The sequence below is a fragment of the Drosophila sechellia genome, chromosome 3R (assembly GCF_004382195.2).
Source record: "Drosophila sechellia strain sech25 chromosome 3R, ASM438219v1, whole genome shotgun sequence".
Classification (NCBI taxonomy): domain Eukaryota; kingdom Metazoa; phylum Arthropoda; class Insecta; order Diptera; family Drosophilidae; genus Drosophila; species Drosophila sechellia.
Genome location: NC_045952.1, coordinates 3,109,194 through 3,121,031, shown reverse-complemented (window position 1 = coordinate 3,121,031; position 11,838 = coordinate 3,109,194). Strand labels below are relative to the sequence as shown.

Below are 11,838 nucleotides of genomic sequence, written 5' to 3'. Positions count from 1 at the left end.
CTTTCATCGTCCCCGTCCTGTTGCTTGTTTGAAATTTAAAGTTTAAATTTAAATTTGAAATGAACTTAAAAATTGCTGACTGAGAGCGTCGGCTAGAAATTAAAAAGCGATGAATTTGTTTAAGAGAAGGATGATGCGATGTTTTTCAAGAGCGATGAATTGTGTAACTGCAGGGTAGGTAAGGCTTACATATTTATGTACAAGTGCGAGTAGTCTATTCTAATGAAATCTTAAACTAACTGTAAATTATTTAATGGCTATATTTCTTTTACTCAACACTTTCAGAAAGGGGGGTTGTGTCTTAGCTAAACATATGATCGATGTATTCTATTTTCATTCAAACCTATATACAATTTATAATGGTTTTGAAACAGCTATTTTGAAGTTAATTATTTCTTGTTTTGTGATGTTTAGCGATAAATAGCGATAAAACAGCAACAAGTAATGACAATTGAAGTAACGACTAAATAATCAAACCAAACGATTGGAAATAATCTTGAATTGTAAAGTAAGTGTCATCCCCGTATGATTATGCGCACATTCTCAGGGCGACGCGTGCACCTAGGCGACAGTTTTAAAACTTGTTCAGCGGATCTTAATCATTCCGTTCTCAAGTCTGTCGGAGAACGCGTTTGATCCCGCTGATAATCAACCCGAACGATGGCAACCGTGTTTCTTGGAACTGTCGTGCACACCAAGTCGTTCAGCGAGTTCGAGTCCTTTGAAAGGGGATTCCTGGCAGTGGACGACGCTGGCAAGGTAGGCGCTTTAATGCCCAAAACAAAACAATGATCAATGAACAATTTCGCACACAGATAATAGGAGTGGGCCAAGACTACCATGCGTGGGCAAGCAGCAATCCGGCCTACGCCAAGGGTCTGACCGAGGTCCAGCTGTCGGACTACCAGTTCCTCATGCCGGGCTTCGTCGACTGCCACATACACGCCCCGCAGTTTGCGCAAGTGGGACTGGGACTAGACATGCCTCTTCTGGACTGGTTGAACACGTACACTTTCCCGCTGGAGGCGAAGTTTTCCAACCAGCAATTCGCCCAGCAGGTCTACCAGAGTGTGGTCGTAAGTATTACTTGGGAGCACCCGAACTTCTTATCAATGGGTCACACCGGCCGTATATTTTTATTAGCTGATAATGATAATATTACACCCCAGGAAGCAACACTGCGGTGCGGAACCACTCTGGCGTCCTATTTCGCCACCAACCATCTGGAGTCAACGCTGACCTTGGCGCGGGAGGCGGTGCGTCAAGGCCAGCGGGCACTGGTAGGCAAGGTCTGTTCCAACTGCAACAGCCCCGACTTTTACGTGTAAGTACCGAGCGTGACGGATTTGGTCTGGTCAACTCAATATTGTTGCTCTGCACAGGGAGACTGCGGAAGAGTCGGTCAGTGCAACCCTGGCTTTCGTGGAGGGCGTGCGGGAGCTCGGCAGCCCGTTGGTTATGCCGACGATTACGCCCCGCTTTGCCCTTAGCTGCAGCAAGGAGCTGCTAAAGAGTCTAGGGGATATAGCAAAGCGATTTGACCTGCATATCCAGAGTCACATCAGCGAAAACCTGGCAGAGATCGAGATGGTAAAGGGGATATTTAAGACCAGCTATGCCGGAGCATACGACGAGGCTGGACTGCTAACGAATAAGGTTAACTCTTTCAGGTTCCAGTGTGTGTCCCTTCTTAACCTTTACTACCTTACAGACGGTAATGGCTCACGGCGTGCACCTGGAGGACGACGAGGTGGCACTTCTTAAAGTCCGCGGGTGCTCGGTAGCCCACTGTCCCACTTCGAACACAATGCTAAGCTCGGGTCTCTGCGATGTCCAACGGCTGGTGAGCGCCGGCGTGAGCGTAGGTCTCGGCACAGACGTTTCGGGGGGAAACTCCGTCTCGATTCAGGACGTTCTGCTGCGCGCATTGGACGTGTCAAAACACTTGGACTTTTTTAAGAAGCAGAACATCCGCGGGACGGGTGTGGCCAAAACACAAGATTTCAACTACGATCAGTTGAAGTACAAGCAGGCGCTCTACTTGGCCACTTTGGGTGGCGCCAAAGCGCTGTCCCTCGATCAAGTGACTGGAAACTTCGCCCTAGGGAAGGATTTCGATGCCTTGTTGGTGGATGTCAGCGTCGTCGAGAAACCCTTGCGGAGGCTGAGCGTCGATGAGCTGGTGGAGAAGTTCATTTACACAGGCAGTGATCGCAACATTGTAGAGGTTTTCGTTGCCGGCAAGCGTATTAAACAGGGATACCAATGAGTCACAGAGCAGTCTACCTTTAACAGCGGCATTTCACAAGGAAACGTATAGAGAATTTATTTTTATAGTGGCAAACATTAAATGCTGAAACGGAATTTTGGATTAGATAACCTCCAATATACTTAATTATGTACACAGCTAAAAAGTAAAAGCAAATTGTTCATTACTAGTTTCACATTTTATATTCGGAACAGCTATGTACAAATGCCATACTTTTTGCTTCCATCACTTTATAGATTAATCACATATTGACTGATCGGTCAAGGGCATATCGCAATTAATCTAATTACAGCGAAAAAGTGTATATTAATACACGAATAATTGATCTCTATGGTTTGATGGATAAGGCGTGAAATCATTGGGTAGTCGCCAAAGTCTGAAGGTTCTTAACTTTTCGACGTTTTTTGGGCGGACTGTTGTTGGATGCAATTGGAATGTTGAATTCGGGTTTGTTGTTACACAAATTAAGTAGGATGTCCTCGGGCGTTCAGAATTCTAAAGTTTGAGCTATCTAAATTGCATACGCTTTCTATAGCATACATACGCCAATACTTCGACTTTAAAGATTAAAGCTCACACTTTTACATGAATTTACACTAGATTCAGCTAAGAGTACGAAAATACGGGCTAACTGTGATAAATATATATGTAGATATAAGACGCGTTTTACGCATTAAACATATTTTGCTGCGTGGCATCGTTTTCAAAATCTGTCCATGCGTTGTTTAGTTCCATAAATATGAGCTTGGCAATCTCCTCATTCTCTGTTCCATTATGCTAAAAAAAAGATTGCATTAAACCAACTAGTTTTTTCGCACATTTTGTCACATACCTTATCAGGATGCACTGCTAGGCAGGCGCGACGGTATGCCTTCTTAACCTCGGTCGGTGTCACCATGGTGGACATCTCGCAGCGCTGCCACTTGGCATTGTCCCACAACACCGTGTGCATAGAGCAGAGAAGCGCACGGATGTTGTTTTTCTTACCATCAGTCTGCACATTAGTTTAGTTTTAATTTACTAACGATTAAGTGTCTTGTAAGTTTTCATAGGAACTTACCCATTCCATAATCCGCACTTTCTTCGGGTCCATATCCCTGAACAAATCTTCCTTGCGCATTTCATTGATGGATCGTGGACACTGGTTCATTTTGCTGCCAAAGGAGTACCCTTGTTGGCCCAGAATGTCAGCAAATATGTCAGAGTTCTTGGACCCGCCAGTGCCCGGTTGCTGCGCCGCTTTCTGCGAATCAAAGTGAAGTCGACTGTAGTCTGGTCTTGATTGAGCAGGTGCCGCCTGTGGCTGCGTCGGCGTCCTGATAGACGATGTCGTGGGCAGAGTCTGCGGAGTCGCCGGTGTATGCATAAACGTTGCTTGTGGTTGCGAGGATGGCGATGGCTTGTGAGTGGGGCTTGAGAACTGAGTCGGCTGCGGACTAGTGCCGACGGGAGACTTTCCACTTAGCGTGCTGCGGTTAAAGTTTATGTTGAGCCCTGTCGCCAGGTCGGCGATGTTCGCAAATGGATCTGCAGGTGCCCTTGCCGGATGAGTTGGTGAAGGATTGGTGGTAGCCGCTGGCTGAGCAACAAAAGTTGGCAAGGAGCCAACGAAAGGTGGAAAGCCGGATGGCTTCATGCTGGGCACGCTGCCTTGGTCCACAGATCCAAATATGTCGAATGGGTCGGTGTTTATTTTTGGTGGCGGCTGCTGCCGTGGCGGTGGTGGCAGTATGTCAGGAATGGGCGCTGATCCTATGCCCGTGGAGTCATCATCACCGAAGGCCCCTAACAAGTCAAAGCTGGCATCCGTGCTGGGCTTGGCGCTGGTTAACGGATCTGCTGCTGGTACGTCACTGGGCTGCTGGTTTAAATTAAGCAAGTCTATGGGCGGAGATGGCTCTGGTATGGGCGACGGCAGTTCGTGCGCGGTCTCCGTGACGTCGGGCAAAACGAGCGGAGAGCTGGCGCGATCACTCTTGCGGGCACCCGGTGGTGGTGAGGAACGCGTGCTAGGCTTGGTTACTGGAACACGCAACAGAATTAACCTCAATGCACAGAGCCAACGAACACTCTCACTTACCAAAATTGTCGAGCATTTCTGCATACTCCAAATCCGAGCTGAACAAGGCGGCGGGTGACCGCTTGGGCTTGGCTGGCATCCATGGTGGCTTATGGCTAGGAGGTGATTCCGAGTCAGTAACAGCCAGAGAAAGTGAAACGCAGAACCGAGGTGTCACCTGCTCGGGGTCTGGCAGGTCGTCCAAGTCCTGGTTTGTGAATGTAATCAACGTTTCTGGTTCGGGGATGAATCCCGTGTTAAATTGTAACTGACATATCTTGAGGCCTTGTGGTCGCACCATTCCTTTGCGGGCGTGAAATAATACGATCGTCACATCACCGCATGCGGTCAAGTTAATCGGCAGAACTATTTTGCCGGGGCCGGCCTGATACAACCTGCAAGAGTTGGGCAACCAAAAGTAATTTACATAGATCTCTTGCCTTAATTCTTACCGCATTTTTTCGTAGTCCTGCAGAGTGCTAAGCAGCAAGTTCCCATTACAATACACCTCCATATAGATCCTACAACCGTCGCGCGCCTTGGTCATTCTGGGCACAGGCTGGCAGCTGAGTGAAACAAGGGTTGTGTTTTTGTAGTGCGGCAGCAGGGGCGTGGGCCGCAGGATGTCCCCAAAGTAGTACAGGTAACGGAACTCGGAGGGGCGCAGGTTAATGGTGTGCCGCTTAACGGCGAAGACCTGCACCGCGTCCTCCGGCTCCCGAAGCAAATCTGCATACATAAGAAGCGCGCATATGACGGTGGCAGCAGTGCACCCACCCGAGTCTCCAGTCTGCACGATTACGATAGCTTTGGGGTCCGCATTTAGAAAATTGTACATGTCGGCTGATACGGTAAAAAGGCCCTAAAATGATTTCATTATATAAGTGTCCACAAAGGTAAAAATGTTTTTCAAACGCGAAGAAAACCGGACAAAATTTGTTTTTCTATTTGTTATACACCAAAAGTTTGGGCGCATACATTTTATACCAGCTAAAACATAAACCCAACTGTTCTCGGTCATGGTATGAACATAGGTCAAATGTTGGCTAACCATTCTCTTTACACAATAAACTTACATGGTACCGCTTTCGAATGCTTTTGAGCGGCACCAAGCGGCTTCTTAAACTTATCACCAAAATTCCTGCCTGAAACTTTACATACCTGCAGATTAGGAGCATGTGCCTGTGGACACCCATAAACCGAACCCGCCTCAACTGTTCGCACGGGTGGCGGTAGCCGTGGCTCTGTTCGTTGGCCAAAGTTGTAAATGCTTATTTTTTGTGGGACAAATCGGCTCTCCAGAGATAGGCGGACGTCTTCGATGTTGTTCGTCTTGTACGTCGACTCAAATCCGTCAGAGGGGCAGGGCATTACCAGGATGCGAGAGGTAATGTGGCTTATATCAAGATCGTTGCGACCAAGAGATTGCTGCATTGTTTGCATCACTTTGGTGGACGTATCTTTAATGTTCTTTAAAAGCGTTCCAGCGCCGCCACGCAGTGAGGACAGAAGACTGCCGTGTCCATTATTAGATGAAGGTGTGGCGGCAGAGAGCGGTGCTGGGTGCGCAGTGATGCCAGGCGGTTCGGTGTAGAACTCAGAGTGAGCTGAGCTTTTGTGAGAAGGACTTTCGGCCGGAAGGGACTCGATGGGCATTATATGAAGGTCTAGAGGTCCTTTGAGCGACCAATTGTGTGTCTCAGCGATGGCTGCAAGGCCTTCCAGCACCATGGTAATATCCAGGCGCTCGAACGGGCTCACTTTTAAACAGCCCCGGATTATATCGCGGAAGCACTGGTACTGAGAATCTGGCGGAAGTATGTAATTGGCGTTAATGATCCGCAGCTTTCCGCCATCCTCGTAGGGATGCTTGCGATAGCACAGGAAGTAGAGAATGCAGCCGAGAGCCCATATGTCCACTTTGGGCCCGATCGGGTTGTTGGACCAAGTGTCGAGCATCTCAGGGGATCGGTACATCGGAGTAGTTACGGTGTTTAGCTGGTCCTCCAGCATGCTGCGCTGGTTGGCGCTCCACTCAAACGTGGGCGACAGGACCTCAGTGCTGGCGGACCCAAAGTCGCACAGCTTGATCTGTTTGTCGTTGCCAATGAGAAAGTTCTCAATCTGCAATAAAATAGGAGGGTATTAGTCTGTTACTTGCAGCTATTGTTGCAGACCAACCTTTATGTCTCGGTGGGCTATCGGCGGTGACTGTGAGTGCATGCGGGCCACAGCGCGCGCCATTTGGTAAAAGATGCGCAGTACACAAGTCGGGTTGATCGGAGCATTGTTTGTTCTGAAGCAGTCCACCAAAGATCCGCCTGACAAGCATAGAAATCCATGTGCTCAAATGTACACCCAGTATGATTGGGCGCCTTAGGGCGTCACTTACCTTTACACAGCTCGGTGAGGAGCAAGTACTGGGCTCCCAATTGAGCTGATGGGGCGGTATAGCTGGAGCCCACAAAGGCGACAATGTTCTCGTACCCCGACAGCTGCTTGTGGATGCTGATCTCGTTGATGATGGCGGTGGAGGCTTGCATGTCAGCCCCGATCAGACGCTTGAGGGCGTACTCTGTGCCAGTTTGCACATCTTGGGCTACATACACGAAGGCGTATCCGCCTGAAAAAGGGGGTGGAAGCGAGAGAGCAAGTAGATAACGAGGCACTGATAAGGGCCTCCTTAAGTGCTAAGTGCGGCACGCTCGGAGGAAGGGGTTGACCAGCTGGTAGCCTGCTATATATTTACGAATATTCTGTCATCTTCTGACTCATAGCTCCCGGCAGAGCTACGAACTTTCAGCCGCCTCCAGTCCACTGTTGTTCTTATATAAGAGCTGGTTTAAGAACACCCGATCGGTTCGATGTGCCATGGCTCGCAGGTCATGGGCACAAGCGGAAACGCGTAACCGTGATGGTGGCAATGCACTGTGGCCACAATGCGTCCGTTGGCCTGGCTCAAGCAGGGCTGCGCCTCTCGAGATCAGAAAGCGAAAACAAGGCAGGTGCTTGGATCGGCCTGGTGGCTTCGGCTTCACTTCCTATTGATTTTTCCACCCACGCTCCTCACCTTCGGCGATGACACACTTGATGCGCAGCCTGTGCCCCGCGACTTCTACGACCCGGCCCACGAAGTCATTGTCCAGCCTGCCACCGAGGGCCCCTGGTGCTCCGTTTCCTGCAGCTCCGCTGGCCTCGCTGGAGGAGAAGTAGTTGAGGTTGAGCGACTTAAAGAACTCGCCCATTTTGGTGGTGGCCAATGCTGGAAGGCTGTAGTCGACAAGTGATACACCTAAAATATCTGCCGCCCGTTAACAGAACTAAAACATTTTCGTAGCGCCGTGGCTACAAAAAAATAAAAAGAATCCAGGGCTGCGGAGGTGCTGGTTCTCAGCGGGGTGGAGCGGAATCAGTTTGCTCCGATAGCTTGATCGCCCAGCCCTGGCTCAACATCGATATTTGGTGCTGTGATCTTATCGATATTTGGCGCTGTGCTCTTATCGATGTGGCGCGCGGATAACTGAGGTTTTAAATTTCGACTAAATTTATAGTAATTGTGTGCAAACATTTTGTGTGTTCACTCGCCATCTTCAAAGTTCTGACGTTTTATACTGGCTTTAAGATTGCACCTGCGGTGGCATACGCTGTTCATATCTTCCGATCTAAACCGTTTTTGCCACATACAGGTGTGGTCAAAGTAATTTCACTCAATTGTGGTATTTCTCTTCAGGGAATGAAACCAATTTTATTGACAAAAGTTTATATGCTGGCGTATAGGTAACGAATAGACCAAAACACAGCCTTGAATTCAATTGTATAATATTTAAAATGCGTGCTTAATGCCAACGCCCGAGCTTTAAGGATTTAAGAGATCGCAGTGTTTGTACGACCAGTCATGTCAAGATATATGATCTGAAGAGTTCCTTCCGCTCGTACACACTCCCCAACAAGTATCCAATTAGCTTGTTCCGGTAAAAGAGCGCTTAAAGCCACACTTATCAGAGGTCCAGAGGCATTGCATTTTTGTCTGAGGCTGTGACAGCTTTGAAAGAAAATAAAATGTAATTGAAAGGTTAAACACTTTTTTCCGAAAAGTCATTCCCCTTGAGTCGCCTGAGTAAATTCCCGCATTTAGCTGTGCATCAAGCGTGCATGTGTCTTTGAGCCAATTCAAGGTCCAGCTCTGAAGTTTGAGTTTCCTATGTACATCGTGCCAGGCAGAGTTGGCTGATTGAAGTCAACAGCTAATTGGAAAACCCGCGACAACCGCTGCAACAGCGGGCCGTCGGAGTGAAGAAACCAAGTATGACTTGTAAGCCTTTTGGCCACCTCCCCTCCGTGGAGCAGCAACAAATTGGTAACGGCGGTACATGTACACATCTGTCTTCGGATGAATGAGAGCTGTGTTGCGTTACGCTTGGGCCGCTGGCGACTACGGATAGCTACAGATGACCGATATCGCCGTAAGTTTGCGCAAACCGAGCTGCGCAGGTATTTTCGGCGATGAAGTTAAGCTTGCAATTTGCTGTTTGCACCTGGCCAGTTTCACGTAACGCCTGGAGAGGGCCTATTACCGCCGCCCTACTCCCACGTTGTATCGATGCCCCCGATCTAGCATTGACACAATTTTCAGGGAGCCGCGTTCGGCCAAAGCCGTTTAATGTAAGACAATAAAAATAAACATTTTCCGCGCCATTTGGTGCGCCTGCAAAGCGGTCGGGGTCGTGGAAAACCCCTCTGTAGGCAAACAGCGGGAGCATTCTGTTTGCACAACTGCAGCCGAGAGCACGCTATCGAAAAAAACCCGAGACCCCTGGATCTGGACTTTGAAACTGTAGCCACCATGTGCCGGCGACTAAGCGATATCCCCGGACTGATCTGCCTGCTGGCGACGGTCGTTGTGCCCTGTCGGGCCCAGTTTTACGCTCCAAGCGCCCTGGGGCAGCCTCCGAGTCCCGCTGAGTTTCCGGGTGCAGTGCCACGACTGGTTATCTACAACCCCTTTAGTGGCCAACGGCTGGAGCCGCTGCGGTACTCGGCCGTTTCGCGGGGCAGTCGGCAGCCCGTGAACGGTAACATCGTAGAGCTACCCCAGCTCTGGCAGCCCTGCTCCTGCGTCGAGTTCTCCTGCCGGTGCTGCCTTGGTCTGGCCCTGGGACTCGGCGAATCAGCCAACCAGCGGTTGTGCGCCGCCCTCGACTACAACCGGGCGGAACTAGGTATGCGCCTCAGCGTCGAGATAAACCAGCGCAAGGTGGCCACCTTTGGGTTCTCGGCTCGCAGTCCGCCCGAATACTGCGTGCCGCTGCCGCTCTCCAGCTGCCTGAGACTCTACGACATCCGTGCGTTCGGCGAGGACAACATGCAGGTATGTCTGTCGGTGGTCTTTAAGGTTCTGGCTAGCCAGTTCTTCGAGTACCGCTTCAGCTGCCTGCGCTTTGGCGCTAGAGGAGTATTCTTCGTTCGCGACGCACTGCAGGATCAGGAAGCACTGGAGCTGCGGTCTAGGTCCGATGCGGGCCAGTATACGCCAGAGAAGCTGGCCGACAGAAGCAGCTTCAGTTTCTACGGCAGATAATTTTGGTCTTTCCCTCTCACCCTTCAAGTTACCATGTTCCGCGGATGACTCGAAATGTTACATGTGTAAAAAAGTGAAATTTACGTTAATTAAAAAGCCTTTAACTCTAAGACCCCGCCCAGCAGCACAGACCCCATGAATATGGCGAAAATTGGCCTTAAAGTGGGGGCCACTTGGGCTGGTACGGGCGATGATGCAACTGCCTCAGATCTTATCCCACTTACGAGTGTACCAACGGCTGTAATCGTTCTTCAAACCACTTTTTTTTTAACGATACCGCACACAGCAATTACGCCTCTGTCCACTTCAGATTCAAATATGTAGTGAGAGGCGCCGGCCCTTGAACCTATTAGGCTGCAAATGATTATGAACAATATTAATATAATATATAATGTAATATATTATATTCCCTTGTAGATATGAGCTGTTTGAGATATTAAAGGTTTAAAAAACATTTGTGTGTAAATATTAGTGCACCATAGAACCATGGCCATAAGCCGGTCTCATAGGACTGTAATCTTAAACAAACAATTAAGATTGTTAAAAATATGTTTAATCTGTTTGCCTATATTCGTACGAGTATATATGTAAGCCGGAAAGAGCTAATTCAAACCAATATCGGAACTATCGTATGGCAACCTGTCAAATATATTTAAATTTATACATAATTCTAACATTTAGTAATCTTACTTTATTGTCATTTGGAGAGATTTTTAAAACAAAGCAAATACGTATATTTTAAATATTTTAGGCACTGTTGTTATTCGAACCAAAAAAAATATAAGAGTATGTAACAAAAAGAATATGTTTTTGGAAATATGGAAATATTGCAGTATCCTTGTGTTAATCGTCACTACGCGTATCAAAACTTACAAATCTAAATGGTAATGTTTCTTGGTAGAAATGTTGTACTTAATAATTCCAGTTTAATATTTAAGCTCACAAAAACGCAACACGAACCGATGCAAATTTAATCTTAAAGTATAGAAATACAATATATATAAAGATATATATATACGATATAAATATAATATAAAATCTATATATACTGCATACAACTTTGCTTCATATTTACTTTTTAATTGACGATAGAAAATAAGTTGATGTGCAAAAACATTTCTTATTTAATGATACTAATATTCAAATGATTATACTATTTAACAATATTTAGCCTTTCAAACATTTTCTTAAAACTACTCAAAATAAGGCTGATTTTTCATTGTCATTAGAATAGACGCACTTTGGAATTTTAATTTTTATAAGAAAAGTATTTTGATCTCAACTTAAATTAAGAGATGGCATTACTATTTGATTTGATTTCAAATGTAAAAAAAATAATTTGAGTAATGAGTACTGCCTCCTTTGTTAGCAATAACTTTATAAATCCGGTCCTTCATCAAAGCATAAGGGATTCATCTCCATTCATCTTTTGATCGATAAAAAATGCTCTTATTTGACTCGTTATTACTGAAGTCATATGTACATACATGTATTTATGTATTATGTATTTATGTATTATGTATTTATGTATTATGTATTTATGTATTTATGTATTAATTAACCAAATTTTTCATTATTTGATTATTTGTCATTATCCTTTTTTAATTCTTTCGTAAGCATTCGAATTATTGTGTAGATATTAGAAATTGTATTTCATTTGGTAGTCATTAAATATTGAAATAGTTTTTTATCGAAATCAAAGGAACACCCCCTCCCCCCTCCTCCCTCACCATCACACCAATGAATAAAGGGAAGCCTGTTGTTTGGCTAGCATTCCGAGGAATTAGCAGACGACAGTGAAGATGTTTCCTTTGAGTGACAAGCTAAATACAGCCCCTTGCCCAAAAATAAGAAACAAGATTGAACAAACGCAAAAAATTATAAAACAGCTCCGCAGCTGCACGCCGTCGCACTGTGGGACACCCCCTTTCG

The 11,838-nt window shown here is 46.7% G+C and overlaps 3 protein-coding genes across 3 annotated transcripts; 2 read left to right on the top strand and 1 right to left on the bottom strand.

The window, feature by feature from the left end:
• Positions 1–381: 381 nt before the first annotated feature.
• Positions 382–2,435, top strand: LOC6613787 (guanine deaminase). Its single transcript, XM_002038220.2, has 5 exons — positions 382–759; positions 816–1,076; positions 1,170–1,324; positions 1,383–1,656; positions 1,712–2,435. The coding sequence occupies exons 1-5, from the start codon at positions 661–663 to the stop codon at positions 2,267–2,269; spliced, it is 1,347 nt and encodes a 448-aa protein (XP_002038256.1). The 5' UTR covers positions 382–660; the 3' UTR covers positions 2,270–2,435.
• On the bottom strand, positions 2,288–7,697 carry LOC6613786 (cyclin-G-associated kinase). The gene is made up of 9 exons (XM_002038219.2): positions 7,399–7,697; positions 6,721–6,951; positions 6,510–6,649; positions 5,490–6,452; positions 4,781–5,190; positions 4,350–4,723; positions 3,330–4,291; positions 3,102–3,263; positions 2,288–3,046 (listed from the first exon to the last, which is right to left on the bottom strand). The coding sequence occupies exons 1-9, from the start codon at positions 7,571–7,573 to the stop codon at positions 2,936–2,938; spliced, it is 3,528 nt and encodes a 1,175-aa protein (XP_002038255.1). The 5' UTR covers positions 7,574–7,697; the 3' UTR covers positions 2,288–2,935.
• A 549-nt stretch (positions 7,698–8,246) lies between these two features.
• Positions 8,247–10,861, top strand: LOC6613785. Its single transcript, XM_032722193.1, has one exon. It carries the CDS (start codon positions 9,172–9,174, stop codon positions 9,904–9,906), a length of 735 nt encoding a protein of 244 aa, XP_032578084.1. The 5' UTR covers positions 8,247–9,171; the 3' UTR covers positions 9,907–10,861.
• Positions 10,862–11,838: the final 977 nt, after the last annotated feature.